Here is a 20,580-nt window from a genome sequence, read left to right as displayed (position 1 = left end):
AAAAAAACCAAAACTAAAATATACACACACCCAAAATGCGACTTATACTCTACTAAATACAGTAATCAGTCTTGCAAGGAAAAATCCAGAAATGTCAACTTTCCTATGAAAAAGCTTTTTTTTGTGGGGGCGGGGGGGGGGGGGGGGGAGACAGCAAATGACCGGTAAATTTACTGTTACAGGAGGTAGACACTTATGTTAAAAGGGTGAGAGCTTTCCTCAATCATCCGGCAAATCAGTTTTGAGGCCCTTGAGGTGACAGTATACTTCAAAAGAGAATAGGCAAACAAACTCTAAACTGTACAATACAGTCCCTTTTCTTAACCATTCTATGTCCAGACTGTCTACACAGGTGTCAAACTGATTCCAGAAACGGCCAAGAGGGTGCAGATGGTGGTGGTTACAAAGAAATTCTGCACCCTCTTGGCCCTTTCTGGAATCAGTTTGACACCTACGGTCTACACGTCTAGTATCAGCAAATTAAACAAGATCACAATTACACAAGATGACTAATACCAGTGGAGAGGTTAGTGTTACCAGAGATGAGTGATGACTACATGTTACCTGGGAATGACTAAAAGGAGGAAAAAAAAAATGTACATTTAAATCTGCCAATCTCTATGAAATAAGGGCATATTAGGTAAAGCAAGTGCTAGCTTGAAAAAATTTTGCAAATGTAGAGGCAGAAGTAGCGAATGTGCCCAAAGAACGCCATACTTGGCCTTTAATAGTTACACACAACATGATGTTAATGTGACCAGGCACAGCTGGAAGAAAGAGCAGAAGTATACAGGCCTCCAGGGTCACTAGATTGGTGCTTATGCCAGATATGGACTCTGGTGGGACAAGATACTGGTCCAGCCAAGACCAGTGTACATTTACAGCTGGGTGGACTGAGACAATACACTCCAAGGGCACACACTGGTAGGCTGAAAAAAACATTAGGAATCAAACCCTGGTCTATATACTGATAGAGAAACTAGCAAAAAAAAGTAGTAAATCTAAAAAATTCAGTGGGTGGAGCCATGAAAGACATTTCTCACTTTTTCCCCTCCAAGTTGCACTTCTTTTAAGTATACTGACACCTTTAGGAGCAGTGGCGGTGTTACCAAAACAAACTAGAAAAAAAGCTCAGCACTGTAATTCAGTAAAAAAAAAAAACCCCCAAAAAAACCAAGTATTACACTCATGTTTGTACTTGTATGCTTGTCTACTTGCATTTAACACCAAAGTAATTATCTTGATTCAGTAGATACCACGTACTGTGTACCACAGGTTTATCAGCAGTAAATGGACATAGTACCTTTATTATGGTTTTGTGACCACAGAACTGTGAGATATACAAATGGCTGACCCTCCCAGTTGTTGTTTGGAGCAAAAAGTTCACACTGGTCTCTTGGTGGAGATCCGCTGAGTGTGACACCAGGATAACATCCTGTGACATCCTCAACAAAGAGTTCAGCTCTCAAAACCTTTGGCTGAAGTTCTCATATCTTCCTGTGCTTATGTTTAGTAGTCTATGATTATCATAGGCTGACTGACTTCTCGAGAGGCTAGAAAACAACAACAACAACAAACAATAAATTGTTCACATGAACAGTGTCTGAGGGGGGAAAACATCCGTTTACAGGAGGAGCTCGTAGAGTTCAAGGACGCCATATGCACAACATTTTGGTCAGTAATGAGAACGCAAATGATAAAGATCCAAACTGTTAAAAACGACAACAAAAAAAAGTCCCTCGGAGCTGAGGTGAAGACCCAGTGTCCTGAAACAGAGCAAAGAGTTCTGGTTCTGCTTCATATCTTAGCCGTGGGAGGAGAAGATGGGCCTGCTGATGTTGCTGTTGGTGGTCATGGCTGCCAGTTCCCACCTGGAGTACACAAAATAACAAGAAGAATCAGAATCAAGTAAAGCTGGCTTACACTGTGCGAGTTTTCGCCTTTTTTCAGCCGATTTTTCACTCGTGCAAGAATTTTTTGGATCGAGCCAAGTTTCAGCTTAATCGCGCGTCCTGCATCGTGTAGTATACATGGAGTAACGAACTGTGTTTAACCTCTCACGACCACCTCCCGATCGGCAATCGTACGGTCGGATGAAAATAAAACCTGTTTGATATTCTGGTCGGTCAGCGCTACAAGCGTCTCTCGCAATGTGCATGTGCAAACACCGGAGAGAGCATAAACAGTGATCATCTCTTTGGGAGAGCAGCTTCTGTTTTTTTCCCCATTATTCTTCAAGTCATTTAAAGTCTTGCATTTCTTTTTTTAAACTTTGGTGTCTCACATCGAGAGTTTTTGTAAAAATAAGAAATGTAAATAAAGATTGAAAAAAAAAAAGAAGAAAACGTTTCGCTTCTGGAAACATGAGTCCAACGTGTGGATTTGAACGTACAATGGGCCTCATGTATCAACGTTGCGTATGTCGATATTTGAGCGTATATGGGGTGTACGCCAAAACGGCTGCGCTACTTGGCATTTATCAATGTGGTCGTTGGCGTACGCTGCGCTGAAAAAATACACCAGGTCGAGAGGTGGTGTAAATTAAACACCAAAATGAACCAGCGCTGGAATCCACATAAAAATGAAAATGATCAACATGATAAACAGTGCCATCATACAAATCAATGCATATGTTAAATAAATAACACTTTCTTGATTATAATACATAATAATTCATACAAATCCCGCTTTTGCGGGATTGTTGGTCTCCAGCACGATCCGTGGCCACAGCGCTGACTGCAAGGAAAGTGCTGCTCGCCTTTTTCTCCAGTCTTCGAGCCTGAAGCCAGAGCAGCGCTGAGCTTAACTTGATGTGGTGTGATTGTTTTAGACAATGGAATTGATAATTACAACTGTAGTGTTGTCATTCCCTTCGCCCATGCTGCAATCAGGTTGTGTCGTCTCCATTCGTTTGTTACAATAAAATAAATAAATACATTTTAAAAATAAAGAAATCTGAAAAATTAGGCGTCTTATTAATTGAGCGAGCAAATATCCACATGTCAAGAATTATTGACGTGAAAAGAGAATACAGTGGTCCCTCGCTATAACGCAGTTCACCTTTCGCGGCCTCGCAGTTTCGCGGATTTTTTTAGTCCAATTTTGCATGCTTTTTTTTTTTTTACAGTGCATTGTGGTCTGCGTGTCTGTTTATAAGAATCTTCTCGCCCAGAAGAAAAAAGAGCGCCAACAACTACTCATAACTGTTTTCTTCACTCGGAAAAAGACACCTGCAGCGAGGTTTGACTCAGTGGAAAAAGGCGCGGTGTCAGGACGATAAGGGCATGATCAGAGGAACTGTGAAATACTGGTCAGTCACTATTAATAATTTCTTATGTGTCCAACCTCGTACGTTGATCGTTAAAATTAAATTCATTAGTTCTAAAAGCCATCATAATTATTTATAGGAAAACGTTCTATTTTTATTTCTCAAACAAATGTTTGAGCCTGAAAACAGGTTGGTCTTATTTTTCTACTAAGGTTTGAACTTTGAGAGTGTTTACACACGAGAGAAAAGTGAGAAAATGTTCATGCCTGATTGAGAAAAGTGTATAAAGTGGTTTTACAGCTTTAAAACATCTATAATAATTGTAAAAAATAACGCTGACTACTTTGCGGACTTCGCTTATTGCGGGCTATTTTTAGAACGTAACTCCCGCGACAAACGAGGGACCACTGTAATACTTTTTTGATTATACTACAAAACAATTAATACGACGGCCGCTTTTGATGCTCTATTGGCACGCGTCGTGATTGGTGGAGTTCTTTTTCTTTGCCGTCTTCCTGGCTTCCATGTCGTAAAATGAGGGTGTGTATGAAGCGGAGTCTGAATATTTATGGGCGTGTTCATTATAATTATGATCGTTTTCACCCGCCTCATTTATCAAGGTCACGGCTGGCGTACGCCGGAAATGGGCAGGTGCGCACTGCTTGATACATGTCACGGCAACTTTGGTGTACTTCAAATTTACACCGTAAATTTACACCACAAGTGCGCAACGTTGATACATGAGGCCCAATGTAAGCAGTCAGATCGCATCAGAGCATCGAGCCGTATAGTGAGAGAACATAAATCGTGCGCTCTGAACTTTTACACCCTGCGGTTTTGTCGCAGAGTTTAAGCTGGAGCCAATTACGACGATTGAAAATATCGTACAGTGTCTGACCAGCTTAAGTTATTCTCAAGGATACTACAAAATTAAACTTTTTGGTTAATATGCTGAGAATGAAAAACTGAATTTGAATAATTTGTCAGTCACAATTTGACTACATTGTGACACAATTAGTCACAATGTTGACTGAGTAACTGTGAGAACATTACAGACTTTAATGTTGCAAAATGTACGGCATACTATGAAACTACGGCAGATCGGTGTGATGTTTAATATACTACTCTGCCCCTGTTGCCCAAGTGAAGAGCTACGTTTTGGACCAAGCTGAGTGAAGGCCATGATGCTGTAACATGAGAACCAGGAGCAGGGCCTGACCTGATGACAGGTCAGAGGTTGAGGTCCAGATTGTTATCAGTGGATCTGGTTTCACACTCACTCCCTCGCAATTGCTTTGTTCGTGTTGTGCACGTGCGTGTCAAAGAGGAAAGATTGGCATTGGAGCTGAGATGCCAACGAGGGGTAAAAAGAGTCAACCAGACTCTCATGACCCCACCCCACCCCACACACACACCAAATAAAACTCTTACAAGGTTAAAAGCAGAGATGCAGCCACCAAAGTGGAAAGCGTGGAAGGTGACAGTGCTGGTGCAAAACAAACGTGAGGCTAAAAGAAATAATTAGTATCAAGTTTCACTGGGTGGTTGAGTGGAAGAAATCCATTACTGATCTAGTAAACTACCCCAGCATCACAAAAATTAAACATGAGGTTCTTGCAAAATCCTCATATTTCTCATGAAGTTTGTACTATTACTCTTTATAAAACATTATAAAATACATCACATGGAAAAACACTTAATACAAACCCGCAAATATATAGAAGTGAATAATTATGTTAAACATTCAGGCAAATTACATGAGAAAACCCAGAGAGTAATAAGCAAAAAAATAGCTTAAAATGATAAGGTTTTAAAAGTGACAACTCTGTTCTTACAACCTCTCAAACCTATGATTACAACATCACAACATCAAAGTCCTGCATTCATACATTTGAGGCTGTTTTCCAAAGCCATCTGTCAAAGTGATTTTCAAATATGTAGACAAAAGTGTAAAATAATGGATTTGTCATTTCATCAAACCCATTACATCCATGAGGCAAGAATTACTGCCTCACACTTGATATGCTTACATGGAAACTAATTAAAAACTAAAATAATTTTCTTTGGAATAAATAAAGTTGATCTTATTTTTATCTTATTCTTAAACTAACATGTTAATAATCAGAATATTTGGGAATCAGAAAAACATCTCATATAAACTTCTCAATCAGAAAGGAATAATCCTTTTATGAAAGGATTATTAGTCAGTTCGACACAAACACAGTATGACTCTCGTACACACTCCAGTTCCCTCTATATAACTTCATGGACATGCTCGTCACTTACATAGTGACGTCAGATCAGAAATGTATACAATCATTTTGGGTTGTGCTTTCAAGCATTTCTGTAAACTGTTCTTTTGCTGGGGCAGAATGACTGTACAACATAGATTTTTAATATTTAAATATAACGCAATGCTAAAATACCCTCAGCCAATAGATTTGTTATTTACATTCATTATTCAGATCCTGTTGTGTTATGTACAATTTGTACATGTTCAATCAAGCACTATTTTAATCACGTGATAATTTCACAAGGACCACAATGGAAATAAGTATTTATGCTTTATTGTGTTATCAGTATATCATTGATACATTCACCTCTGTATGTTTATATTGATGTTGCAGAAAAACTCAATCGTAAACAATATTTTATTTATGTTTCAACGGTGTCTGCAGGAGAACATGTGTGTGCACATACATGAGCTCTTGATGAGAGCAGAGGTTAGCTTTGAGTTAGCAGAAGTTAGCATGCACGGTAATGTCTGCGAAATGTCTTTTAAATCACTCTAGAGGTGTTATCAGGTTCCAAAAACAGCATTTTCAGTTTTAGAAGTGTATATTTTTTATTAAGTTTTTACATAATATATGAGAAACATGTTATATTTACACATTACCAAAGTGGTTTTGTAGCGTTAGAGACCAGCGCGTGACATCACGGTGCCATGCTACTCCGATTGGCTATCGCCTCTTAAAAGATGGGTAGCCATCTTTGAACTTGTCCAAGGTCTGTGTCCCAAGAATGTTCCCTGTGTATTTGAAGACTCCAGCAGTAATAGGACTGGATTTATGCTGAGCACAGACAGATGAACGCAAAGCCTTCACAATACCCAATGGCAATATTTGACGGCCTCGGGTAAAAAACAGTCACTGTCACTGTTAATTCAATTGTTCTTTTGTCCTCCAATAAGGAACTATGACTACCTACAGCTAGTAGCTTCTCTGCACAAAAAAACCCCAAAACAAACATAAAGCCAGCACCATTTACATTTACCAACACAAAGTGCAATAGCAAGGGGCTCCGTGCAGCTCTGAGAAAGAAGATGACAGCGCTACACAAGTCAAGAATGTGTCTTGAAGCCAATCCTAAACAACTGCACATTCCATGATCATCATTTTAAACAACTGTATACAAGTACAAGTTATTGCGAAGTATAGAAATTTTTGCCAAGGTGTGGTAGAAGACCCACACTGTCACCCAGAGCTGACAGGACACTGGTTTGAAACTTGGAGACAGCTGGGTGTCCTAACAGGACATTAAACCCAGACACACATCAAAGCTAGTTTTGGAATAGATAAAGAAGACTAACGTTAAATTTCTGGAATGGCTTTCCCAAATCCATGACCTTGACCCAAAAAATTAAAAATCTACTATATGTATAAAATGAACAAAATCCGTTTTTTTTTCAAGTCTGCTGTGGAGAGGTAGCTTAAAATCCTAAAGTCTGATTTATACTTCTGCAACTCTGTAATTCCATGGCCACGCAATGATGATGACATGCGCGTGACCCTATAAAGTTCGCCGTTTCCTCTTCAGGCAATTTACCGTAGGAACAGCAGCTTTTTCTGGATTAATTTGTCCCTCAACGAGCTCCACTTCTTTATACAATCATCAATCTCCAAACCAACAATATGGTATGTACAATTTCCCAACATTTCTGACTCCTTGTTGTCATATTTGCGGACTTTTCGGCCAAGCGTATTCGATCCATGATCAAACCGTAATCAGCGGGCGCACTGCAAAAACTTTTAAAATATGATGTGAGAGAAAGGAGTGAAAATGTAAAAATGATAAATCACAGCCCTTGCAGTCGCAGTCGTTTAGCAGGTGCACATCAGACTGCAGGGAAGGTTTGCAGCCATGCAGCGGGCTCTAATCTAAAGCGATATGGTTCGCTACACCCAGGGAAATATGTGAAACTTAACACCATATTACAGTGCAGGTAACAAGCACCATTTTGCTAATAATCATGGCCTTGAATTACGGCCTCCCTTGTTTAGGTGCCGGGTCTGAGCACGGCTTTTAATCAAGGAAATACAGTACCCACTTTCCTCAAATCGGCAAGTCTCAATGCTGAGGGCACGTCCAGACTGGTCAACATGTCCTTCAATTGTGTTACACTATGGCAAGTAATGGTGGAAAAAAGTAAAATAAACCATTTGTAATTTCACCTGCTGGTACACAACAGAAACCTTAAATTTTATGATGAATACTATCATTAAGTAAAGATTATAGTTAGATGTGCACATAACTGGTGCTCAGGTGGTCATGCACACTAAAAAATAAAATATGGAGGGAAGTAATTTTCCTCCTGAGAAGCACTTCCTTCAGCTTCTTTCTGCTGTGCATAGGTTACTTTTAGCATGCACAAGCACCTGAGCACCACTTATGTGAAAACCCAGTCTTTCATTCACAGATTTCATGTTAAAATAAGCCACAGATTTAATTTTGTTTGTTTCTCAGGAGGAGGCAAAGATTCTTTTTCCATAGCCCCCCCAAAGTTTCCTTTTACTTCGGTCATTTCTTTTATGTTACAATTTTTAACATTGTAAAATACATACATTTAATGAGAAAAATTTTGGACATTTGGTTGAGAAATTATTGGGAAATGTTACTGGTTAATTAACCAAACAATTAATTGACACATTATTCAGAAAAATTGTTAGATTAATGAAAACAATTGACAAGATTAATCTATTACAAGGACAATTATTAGCAGCAGCTCTACTGCAATGTGATCCTGGCAGGCATTCCCAACACACTCATCAATCGGCTTCAATTTATCCACAACGCTATGGCTCGGATTATCACATGTTCAAAGTCCACTCATCATGTCACACCTCTGCTAATGCAACTGCACTGGCTTCCTGTATTTCAAGGGATTAACTTTAAAATCTTGTTAATGACATCTAAAGCTTTTCACAGCCTCTACCCTGCCTAAGTTACAGACCTCCTTCAGACCAACACTCTCTCCTGTCTTCTGTGGTCTCCATCAGCAGGTTTTGAGCCAACCGATCATCAATCTCACCACAATGGGTGCGATGGCCTCTTACGCTGCACCCAAGAGGTAAGCACCAGCTGTCAAAAATAAAGACACCCGGAAAAGGGAAAAGCTGCAATTCCTTGCTTGGCCACTTGAAGCCATCTCTACAAAGGAGCACATTGCCACAGATGCCCATGTAAAAATATCCAAATCTAGAGCTGAAATAAATGTTTATAGCATGGATACATAAACGGTTTTGGGCTCTATAGCTATTTTTCGCCTTGGACGGCAACTGTAGGACGGGTTGAATTTTTTTTTAACTCCTTTACGAATAACACGCAATAAATAATGAGCCACGCATGAGTGTGTCAGCGATTATTTGAAGAATGATCCATGTTTTAAGATATCACGTATCCGCAACTAAGGCGCCTCTATGTGCCTCTCTGTACTTCACGTGCCAGGTATCAGCCTCTAGTGAGCCACAACCGACCTGATCTGCCATTTGAGTCCCATTCAGCCTTGAATGGCTTGTGTTGCCGCATATGATCCATGTAGCACCATGTAACATGACGTTGGTGCATGTTTAGGTATGGGTTTGGTCCAAACCTCCAGCCCTCCCACACTTGGTCCCTTTAAAGTGTGGGTTTTCAATTGACAGCATCCATTCAAGATGTCACATTTTTTTAAACGCAGTTCAAAAACAGAGGCTCCAGTACAGTCCGGCGGGTGTGGGCCGTGCACCAGGCTGCCGTTCACCTGTGTTCCCAGAGTCATTAAATGCACCAGACCAGCTAGAACCAAACCATATCATGGGTTCCTTGACAGTCGCCACAGTGCTTCCTCTCGCTGGCTTCATTTCTTCTGTGGCGTTAAACACACATCTGACATGTGATCCAACTTTTAACTTTGTGTTTGCCCGTTAATGTCTGCAAAATCACACTTTGCGCGTGCGCATTCTGCATTCTTGGACAGTCGCCTTTGCGTTTCTTCTTTCTGACTATTTCTTCCACGGCTTTAAACACACATTTGACACCCTGATCCAACTTTTAACTTTGTGTTCATCCACTATTGACTACAAAAATCACTCTTTTGCGAGCTGATGAGGTAAATGCTCTAAGCGCGAGTCATTGCATCAGTGTGCACAGAGCACGCCTCATCTGATCCATTAACAAGATGTCAAATCTATTCTAAACATACTTTTACAGCAGCTTATAAAGAAGGAATGAACATGCAACTGTTTACAATAAAAAACAGTTATCTTTTAAGCTGTTCCAAAATATGTTGAGAGAGAGGGACAAAAAGGGGCCAGATGAAACTGTCCTCTGTGATTCCAGGTGTTTTCAACATACAAGTTCTGACAGAAAATGATTAATCCGCTACAAAATAATTATTTTATATACAGCATCCGGCACACAAAGCAGGTGGAATTGTAGTGTGCAAGAGGGCTGAACCTGTCAAAAATAGCCTCCCCGGTCCTTGTAGCTGCCAGGTACTCAGATAATGGGCTTTTAAAAGTCTTGTCATCACCACACACATGCATCTAAAATCCTGGTAGTAAACTGTACACAAACTGCCCCACTCTGTTGTTGCTAAATTTTGAACTTCTTGAAATAAGCGCCAAACTCAGAGATGAGCCCCGTTAGCTGAATATTCTGCCTCTAAGAGCCTCTCAGAGCCACTATTCTCACGATTGTTGAATACCTCCTCTCGTACAACAAAAAAAAACATGCTGCATGGCTGATTATTCACTGTTCATCATTTGGTGGAGCAAAGGCTTTAGTGGTTAGCACTGTTACCTCATAGCAAGAAGGTCATGGGATCACATCCCAAATGGTGCTATTTGTGAGGCGTTTGCATCTTCTCCCTTGTTTGCCTGGGTTCCCTCTGCTTGCTCCAGCTTCCTCCCACTTCCAAAGGCATGCAGGTTCAATTGACTGTAGGTGTGCGTGTGAATGCATTTATCTGTTTGTCTATTGCGATTTTATCTACTGTATATGTGCTGGCCCTGTGACAGACTGGCGGGCCGTCTCGGGTGTACCCTGTCTCTCGCCTAATGACACCTGAGATAGGCTGCAGAGCCCCCCTCCCCCTATGGCCCTGAACTGTAATAAGTGGGTTTAGAAAATGTTATAAGACAACAGTAGCAACTTATATTACACCTGCTGACAGCATTAAACACAAAATAAAATTAATATTTACGTGCATATAAATGTACAGAATTTTATCTGTTCAAAGGTAAACTTGAAAAACTCTATACCCAAGGAGAGAGCGGCAGTTATCAATCTTGTGGATGTCATCCTGTCTGTCTATGATAAAACATGAACTACATTATTGAGACTATCACCATGAAGCAGTCTGCTCCCTGTGCTAGTTGAAGTCCCTTTTTTTGGTATCTCAGTGCCTGAAACTGTGGATGTGGAGATTAAAGGCAAAAGTAGCACAATGATAAAACATATTTCACCTTGATAGTCTAATTTTTCTATGCACAAACCTTTATGTGATTAACAGCAGGAAAATGTAATTACACATAAATTACACATTAATTAAGTCAGATAAAGTTTTGCTGTAAACCTACCTTTAGAAAAATGCCAGATGATCATAATTTATGTTGTTGTCAAGTACCAAGTACCTCAGGGAGAAAAATTACAAAATACAATCCACAGCATAAAAAAAAAATGTCTTTTGAGTAGACTATGCTCATTTTTTAAAAAGAGGTTGTAGAAGAGCATGCCCGTCTGACCTGATATCATGTGGGAGTCCTGACTGCTCCAGACTGTACTGAATAACAGCTATTTTGCATAACGTCTTCAAATTAGGACCTGTAAAAAGGAGAAAGCACAGTGACTCACGGGTTGGTCATAAGAACTTATGATACTGTCAATTTCAGTTGTGAAAAGTGGCAACAGAGTCATGTTGGACATCTCAAAGCATGTGAACACAAAATAGCTATTTCTGTCAAGACTGTTACTTTTATAAAGCAAAAGTAAAGACAACCAAAATAGCTCTCACATGATACTAATCTAAAATCCGTATGACAAACCATTTGACAAAATACGTAAATGAGATTTGTTATGAGCGTTCTCTCAGTTTTCATCGCCGGTATGACTATACCACCATATGGTTGGGGATAATGAGTGCAATGGCACAAGCGTCTGGCACGTGGGGGCGTATGTGACTGAGTCATGCCAGTTCCTACAGTGCCTGTGTATTTTTCAAACACATCTATACAAAACCCTAACTGTGACCTGACAGCATCACAGGCTTCCCCTGTGTAAGGAGGATATGACTTTATTTGGTAGTTCTTGAGTCGGAAGTACCTTTGACTTAGAATCAGTGGCAATGCCATATGAGAAATAAGGAAGGAATGTGAAAAAATGATGATACTTGTTTATTTACAACAGCGCCCTGTGGCAATAGATGTATGGTGGTGTATTATGCTTTACACATTTTAAAGGTTTTTTTTTTTGGTAAGATAGATCACAAAATATTTAGAAGCACATTAATTTGTAGGCTTTGCATATTCACCATAAAATAAAACAAATGCAAGAGAGGTACAACCTGTTCAAAAAGTTTAATTAAATGAGTTCATGAGTGCCACATCTCTCAATGTTAAACAAGCAGCATATGTATATACAGATTCTGCGCTGATTGTAGGCTTTAAATGTGAAATTCACAATCTGATATGGATGCACACTTTTAAACCGTACAGCAGCCACCACTTGTTCAATATGTCATCCTTTTGATCTGGAACAATTTTCTGAAACATGGGTGCTGAAAAACTTTAAAAACAGTTCATGCGGTAGACAACAAAATATTTACTGAGGAATCTTGCAAATGGTGGTAGAAGCACCAAATTCGGCACAAATACTCCTTAAACCCCTTTCACCCTGGGCCTGCATACGTACAGGTGCATATGCTGCATATTTAATAACGCAGAAATGTCTGCGTCAATTACACACAGCGGGGGGGAGAAGCTTGGCTCAACAGACTGTCTGGACACGCAGATGGAGTTGATACATTGGAAAAAATCAGAATACATTAAGTCCAGGAGTTAATGGACATTATTACTGATTTTCCTTCTGGTTTATTGTTTTTCCTGTGCCACGCTGCAGGTGTGCACTCTGATGTGTGTTCTAGTTCATCTTTCTTCTTGTGACCGTGGAGCTGCAGCCAATCCGTCCATGAGTGGACGTGGAGATGTCCTCCATGAGGACACTGGACGTGGACATGTCCTCTCGCTGTGGGGTGATTTTCTCCATGTCACAATATTTACCAGCATTGTGGTGCGCTGATGCAGTGGTCAGCTGAAGCAATATGTGTTTTAATTTATTTCCACATGAAGACAGCATGCAGACATCCGCCTGTTCGGCCAGCTCACTGATTCCACACCATGCCGTGCACTCAGACGCTGGCCGGTCCTCATGTGATTGTGTCGGTACGTAATTATCAGCATGTCATGAGGGCATGTGTGCCTGCCCACACGTGTATTGCGTGTTCACCAGCTGAGCTGCAGTAGACAGTGGTCAGTTGTTTCAGCAGCGCCCGGATTCCGGGGCCCTCAGCAACTGCTGACAATGTTGGATTCATGGTGTGTGTGTGTGGGGGGGGGATTCAGCACAGCCACACCCATGTGTGTTGTTTGGTAACGCACACTTGTGCGCAGCTCGAATGTGATCGCCTGCTGTCTACTCTCATGCTGGGAGCGCAATTAGCCAGGCCTTTTCTAACTGTCCAGCGAGCAGTGTTAGATGTTCATGTGCGGCACCTGGAATATGGCCGACACCCGCCAAGAAAGGAGTCGAATGAGCACTCGCTGTCTTTCGGCTGCTGGTGTGCGTGAATGGTTGTCGCCACAGCTGTATGAGGTGTTTGAGGTGACTCAGATTTTTCACGAGACTTTTCTCACGAGATTTTTGACGACTCCTCCATGCCCCATTCTGCCTCAATCATGTTATGTGTGAATGGGCCCTAACCTCCGCTCAACTTTGTTGGTAGAGGCAACTACAATACATTATTTGTCTGATCACAAAGATTCCATAAAGGTATAGTTTGGACTACCTGTGACCAAATGTTATGAAGTTATGAGGTAAAAACAGCAAGAATGTTGACAACAGTCAATTTCAGCTTGTACAGAGGTACAGTTGCTCTCCTAAGTCCCTTCGGTTGCTCCCTTATTTTCCATTCGGGCCGCCACAAAAGGTCCAAGGGTCTGCACGTTGATTTGGCACAAGTTTTACACCGGATGCCCTTCCTGATGCAACTCCACATTCCATGGAGAAATGTGGCATGGGTGGGGTTTGAACCGGGAACCTTCCACACTCAAACCAAGCACACAAGTCACTTGGCCACCACCAAAAGTTAAAGTTGTTAGAAATTTGTTAAAAAGTGATGCAAATTATTGGTTGTAGTTATTCATCTTCAACTGCTTACTCCAACTGAAGGCCACGGGGGGCTGGAGCCTATCACAGCAGTCATAGGGCGTAACGCGGGGTACACCCTGGACAGGACACCAGTCTGTCGCAAGGCTACATATAAACAAACACACTCACACCCGCGCACACACCTACGGACAATTTAGAGGTTCCAATTCACCTAACCTGTATGTCTTTGGATGTGAGAGGAAGCCGGAGCACCCAGAGGGAACCCAATCAAGTACGGGGAGAACATGCAAATTCCATACAGAAAGGCCACAGGTGGGAATCGATCCCAGGACCTTCTTGCTGTGAGGCAACAGTGCTAACCACTAAGGGACCATGCTGGTTGAGTTAACCATGCTGTCTAATAAACATCTTGACATGCCACACCTGTGAGGTGGGATGGATTATCTCAGCAAAGAAGACATACTCACGATCACAGATTTAGAGACATTTGTGAACAATGTTTGTATAGGTCTAAATAGGTCTTTTGTGTATACAGAAAGTATTTTAGATCTTTGTGTTCAGTTCATGAAAGATGGAAGCAAAAACAAAAGTGTTGTATTTATATTTTTGTTGAGTGTATATTTGCTGTTTTTGTGTTCATTTGTATTTGACATTTAATATAAATTGAGTGATAAAATAATGAAAAAGGTCCTGCATAAACAAAGTCTAAATGATGAATGCTGCTGCAGGGAGAATTATTTACTGTAGCGCACCATTTAGCTCATTTGACTGAAGTCACTGTACTCAGAAGGTTTATAGTCTTTAAAATAAGAACCATGACTACAGTGCCAGTATTTAGCTTCCCATATTCCCTTACAACAAAAGAAAAAGGCTTCAGAATTAAAAAAAATTCCAAGGGGACCAAGTCACTGACATAAAGCTTCTACACTGTGTGTAACTGCAGAAACACTTACTGAAGTCTAAGATATACAGGTCTGAATGATCCATCAGGTTGAATTCATCTCCCATTCCTTGCTCTGGACAGGGACTGCAAGAACAACAAAAACAAGGAAATATGGTGTCAGACTTTAAAAACAGAAATGCAGGTGAAACTTTTATGAAGCCCTTAATCGTATTCATGAAGTCAACATGAACTCCTTTTGTTGTCTCCACTTTTAGCATGAGCCAGACATCTCACTTTGTCTACTGGAATGAATTTCTACTTCTTTCCACCTTCAGGTCACATTTGAAGACTTTAAGGGTTCAGTGTCTTGCTCAAAGCTGCTTCCAACACTCAACTGCACTGGGGAACTGAACCCACCAACCCTTTGGTTACTGGACAATCCACTGTTAGAGCTGTAGTTGTTCCCTGTATGATTTTAACATTCACACTTTTGAGATTTTACAATTATTTATTGGTCCAACGGGGCAGCCGACCTCTCAGCAGCTTTCCCTTATCACTGAAGAACATAATCTAGGGTGAGTTCTGAGACAAAGAGCCACTGAGTACTCCCCGAGCTGCTCATACAGCACTCAGACTGGGTCCTTATCATGGGCAGGAATGATTTAAGCCTAAAAGAACTGGAACACTGCAGTGAGACAGCAGGCTGGTCCACACAGATAGTCCCCCAACCCCAGAACTGTGCACTGTTATCACTGCACATCTGTTTCCTGCCGCAGCTAAACACTCACACCTGACACACTCTGGATTACAGCTCATCAAATGATTTACGCCCATTCAATCTCAACTTATCTTTATTTAGATTTCTACCACTTCCTTCATTAGTGGTTGAATTATTGTGATTTACACACAACCCAGAGTATATTTTCAGACAAACAGGTGCCTTCAAACAGTTCTGTGCTGTGTCCCTGACTGCCATGAACAATAACCAAGTAACTGGCAAGAACTTGCTACCTTAAGTACAGCTTAGCAAGAGAAATTCAGATTTTCACAGTGTAACCAATGTGTCCAAAAATATGCACCACAAGATATCTGTCACTTCATGTTGAAGCAAATAAGCTACTTTTTGCTCTCATCTCTTTGGATCATCATTCACTGTTATTCTCCTATAAAGGCTTTCTCTGAATATTATGCACTCTTCCATCACTGTCTCTCCAGCCATCAATCTCTATACGTCTTCCCACTCTCCTCTCCATCGTGTCTCCCCATTGCTGCGTGTTCAGGATGTTGTAAGGGTTTTACGTTGCTAATCTTTCCTAAACAAACACAGTGGTGGTTTAAAGCAGTCAGGAGAGGTGCAGAGCACGAGCGCAGTCGTCCCAGGGGGCCAGCTGGGGAAGTCATTACGCCCCCTGTGCCCTGGGAGGTGATCAACTCGGGCTTACACCAGGAGGCTTTATCAGAATACTCTCAACCGCCCAAGGCCCCCTGTCATCAGACTGTCTACTCCTGTCTCTGTACCTGCTGCTAGTTGTAAAAGATTGTGGTGATTAAGATGGTAGCGATTTTCAAAGCTGGCTAATTAAACACACACGCACAGGGCTGATATAGGTACAATTTTATTTAAATCTCAGCATGACATCTGTCATGAGTGATTGGTAATTTTAAGGGCAGCATTATAGTATACATTTTTGATTAATTACTTTTTAGCACTTCAAAATTAAGAAACTTAATACACCAAGTCAACAGCGTTGGCTGCTGTTGGGATGTTGATAAGCATCTGTGGACAACTTCTGTTTTGGCTCTAGTCGCCTCTTATCAATGTACCTTATCTTGTTCAACTTATTTAGTATGTGATAAAAGCAATTGACAAAGCAGTGACATTGTTTCAAACATCACATTCATGCACCTTAAACTTTGCAAATTAAAAATTGCAAAACACTAAATATCTATATATAAACATAAGCAATCATTTATTGATTCTTTCAAAGGCTACCTTTGAGGTGATAAAACAGCATTTATTTATTTTAGGTGCACTTTTGCACGCGATTAAGAACATCAGGCTTTTACAATCATTTTATTATTGAGTGATTATTTGCAACTGCCTTTTTCTCATCAGGTCCATGCATTCACATCCACACCCACAGATGAAAAACTGTAATACTATGAAAAAGTTTTTTTGGTAAATTACTTCAGAAAGTGAAAATTTTATATATTCAAGACTCAACTAAAACATTAATTTTTTTTTTTCAATTCAATTTTGATATTTAAGGCTAACAGTGCCATAAAAATGAGGAGGGGGGGGGGGGGGGGTATCTCAATATATTAGAATCCAAAAAATGAATAAGAATAAAAATTTGTAATGCAGAAATGTTGAACTTCTGAAAAGTATACATATTTAGGCACTATTGGCTGGGGCTCCTTTTGCCTGAATTACTACATCACTGCAGTGTGGCATGGAGGTTCAGGTCAGCCCAGCAAATTACAGTAATACCATGGGCAGCTAAGTAGTAGTAGTTTTGGTACTGTGATCAGGTGCCAAGTCCCGTTGTAAAAGAAATTCAGCTTCTCCGTAAAGCTTGTCAGCAGATGGAAGCATGAAGTGCTATAAAATCTTCTGGTTAATGGTTGTATTGCCTTTGGACTTGATAACACACAGCAGGCCAACATCAACAGATGACACGGCATCCCAAATCATCACTGACTGTGGAAACTTCACACTGGACTTCAAGCAACTTGGATTCTGTGCATCTCCACTTCTTCTCCAGACTCTGAGAACTTGATTTCCAAATAAAATGCTAAATTTATTTTAATCTGAGAAGTTGCCTTTGGAGCACTGAGCAATGGTCTAGTTCTCTGTCTTCTTAGCCCAGGTAAAATCTTCTGACATTGTCTCTGGTTCATGAGTGGAACACTTTACAGCTCATTTCTGTGTGGTGGCACATGAGGTACTGACTCCAGCCTCAGTCCACTTCCTGTGAAGCTCTCAGAGTTCCTGAACCAGCTTTAACGATCTTCTCAAGGCTGTGGTCATCCCTGTTGCTTATGCATCGTTTCCTACCACATTTTTTAACTTCCAGTCAACTTTCCATGAATATGATTTAATGCAGCCAGCCAGGCATTTCAGCAACAACCTTCTGTGGCTTACCCACATTATGGCGGGTATTAGGGAGTGTCTTTTGGACAACTGTCATGTCAGTAGTCTTCCCCATTATTGTAGTTGTGTGTACTGAGCCAGACAGAGATTCATAGTATTTACACTGTAGTTATTAGTTATTCAAACTTGAAATGAAATATTCTAATATTGTGAGATTTTTTTGGAGCTGTAGCCCATAATTATCAAATTTAAAACATAAATAAAAACGACTGAAACATTTCAAGTTACATGTAATGAGACTCGAATATAGTATAAAAGTTGCACTTTCTTTCTCTCCATTTTCTGTGAAAAAAACTGACAAAATATTTAACTTTTTTCATGATATTCTAATTTTTTTTACTGTGAGTTAATGGCTGAAATGAACCAGTGAAAAATGCATGCACACACACAGCGACAGCTGATGTTTCCCCCCCACTTCAAATATACTGTACCCTATCACACTTTGGCCAAACTCCTTCCACTCTTGTGCCATGCTTGCTCCACTCTGTTTACATTCCCTGGTTCTGATCTATGCATCAACAGGGCGCACAACAGATTTATTGAGGAGTCTTTAAAGAAATCGATTCCAAAAAGCAGCACTCTGCAGCCCCGGGAACATTACTGCTAGTGACCAAAATTATCACGTGGCATTGTTATCATGTGCTGAGTTGCAACTTGTTTTTCCTACATGTTCTGCATAGAGGGTTACTATCTTCAATCAACTTCAGCTCAGCACTCTTTTTAAAGCCAAAATCTGTCCACACTCCAGACTTTGTCGTTATAATGCTGGAAGTTTTTTTGAGCACCGTCAATGCCTTCTGCCAAGCTGCACCTGCATCTCAGAAACTCAGGGCTTCCAAAGGAGGAAAAAAAAAAAAAAAACCTCAACAATGAGGTAGTAAAAGATAAGAGTCACACTGTCTGGAAACGAATAAAATGCCTTAAACAGCTGAAAGTCTGGGCAGCTCCCAAATCCCCAGCTGCTTAAGGTTTGTGGCTGTCCCAACAGCCCATTTCTGGCATTTTCTGACACTTTTAAATTGAATTTAAGCTCATTAGTCCGAAGAAAAATATTAAACATATTTCCTTTAAATTTATGAGTTCTAATGTGTTCTTTTTTATGTAGTCTTACCACAGGCTGTCCCTGCCCATTCTCCATGTAATGTGTGGGTACGTGAGGAACTGCATCCGGCATAAAAGTTGTGCTAAATCAATAACCAGTCCATCTCAGCTCTATTGTGGCGACCCCCAAGTTAAATAAAAAGGGACAAGCCAAAGGGATTTGTTTACTTAACAGGCTTGCAAAGCTTGATCACAAACAAAATCAATATATATTATGGAAAAATTACAGAAATTAAAGTGTATATCACACAGAAAAATTACATGAGCATATCACAGAATACACAAAGACTGGGATCACTCAGAGTTTTACCAAGACTACCATGTCAGTGTCTGTGCTCAAACTGCTGAATGCCTTTTAGTGACCATCAGTCTAGACTGTGAATATAGGGCAATCATGTACTTCAGATGTATTTTGTAACAATAAGAACTAGAAATTAAAATCTGTATGTATATACATGTGCGAGTTTGTGAGTAGCACAACATCCATTCATAGCTCAGTATGTTTTGATGTCTCAAATCAATCTGATGCAATTAGCCCACAGTGTATGGCATTAGATCTTTACAGATTTGATGCAGTAACAAAATTAATGACTACAATGAAAAAGCTGAAGTGTGGTTTAAGCAGAACAGGAAGAAGAATGTTCATCTGTCCAACAATGTGCGTCCTACATCATGTAGACAATCCAACCATTAGAAGCAGTAGGCAGCCCAGGTCTGGTGCTCGGCGACCAATTCAAGGTCAAGACCAAGAGCAGCCTTGGTTAAGAGCAGTGAAAGGAGCATGAATCTAATTACTATATTTGATAGCTTGGATAGCTAGCTATTTACGCAACAGGGATCAGTGTGTCCATTTTGGGGGGACAAATTCTGAATTGAGTATTACATATGGGGTGCCCCAGGGTTCAGTCCTTGGCCCATTACGGTTTCTGTTTTATTAATGAAAGACGTGCGGACGGGTCCGCGCGTCGGGACGCAGCCGGCGCCGGCACAGGAAAAACACCTCCGTGTTGATAACCATTTGTAAAAACCAGGCGGCTTTTGATGGCTTTCAGTTGAGTGAGTATTTGAGAAATTGTTTAACAGCTGGACATGTTCCAACTTGTCCTTAAGGCTTCCAACGGAGGTGTTTTTCCTGTGGCGGCGCCGGCTGCGTCCCAACGCGCGGACCCGTCCGCACTTTTTCATTACAAAATCTCCTTTAACAGTGGAATGTCCAGATAAACTGCTGATCCCGACCTCTTCTGAAAGTTCTCTGTTCTGTCACGACGTCCTGGGTCAGAGGCTTAAATTTGGAAGCTTTCAGCTCGAAATAGGCAGACAGCGGCGGCTCAGGGCAAGTCGCGACGTCCCGCTCTGTGGGCAGTCCTTAAAGCGACAGCAACAGTCCATAATCTCTCATCAGCCATTAAAATTTTCACAGAATACCAGCTGAATTTCTCGAATGGTGTCCACTTCGATGTGCCTCACAGTTTTTGAAAAAATTTTGATCAAGCAAAGCGTCAGTCTCTCAGGAAGTTCTCAGACAAAGAG

At 40.7% G+C, this 20,580-nt stretch overlaps 1 protein-coding gene across 2 annotated transcripts in view; it reads right to left on the bottom strand.

Annotated features, from left to right (window-relative positions):
• Window positions 1-1,189: 1,189 nt before the first annotated feature.
• Window positions 1,190-20,580, bottom strand: part of klhdc3 (kelch domain containing 3) — a 95,505-nt gene continuing 76,114 nt past the window's right edge. For both annotated transcript variants that reach the window (XM_034184456.1, XM_034184457.1), the window contains exons 9-11: window positions 14,866-14,939; window positions 11,272-11,350; window positions 1,190-1,871 (exon numbers count right to left, since the gene is read on the bottom strand). In XM_034184456.1, coding sequence (XP_034040347.1) covers window positions 1,805-1,871; window positions 11,272-11,350; window positions 14,866-14,939 — 220 coding nt within the window. In that variant the 3' untranslated portion in view covers window positions 1,190-1,804. The remainder of the gene's footprint in view (window positions 1,872-11,271; window positions 11,351-14,865; window positions 14,940-20,580) is intronic.

Source organism: Thalassophryne amazonica, chromosome 13 (assembly GCF_902500255.1).
Source record: "Thalassophryne amazonica chromosome 13, fThaAma1.1, whole genome shotgun sequence".
Classification (NCBI taxonomy): Eukaryota; Metazoa; Chordata; class Actinopteri; order Batrachoidiformes; family Batrachoididae; genus Thalassophryne; species Thalassophryne amazonica.
Note: the sequence above shows the minus strand (reverse complement) of the source record. Positions and strands in the feature narration are given on the sequence as shown.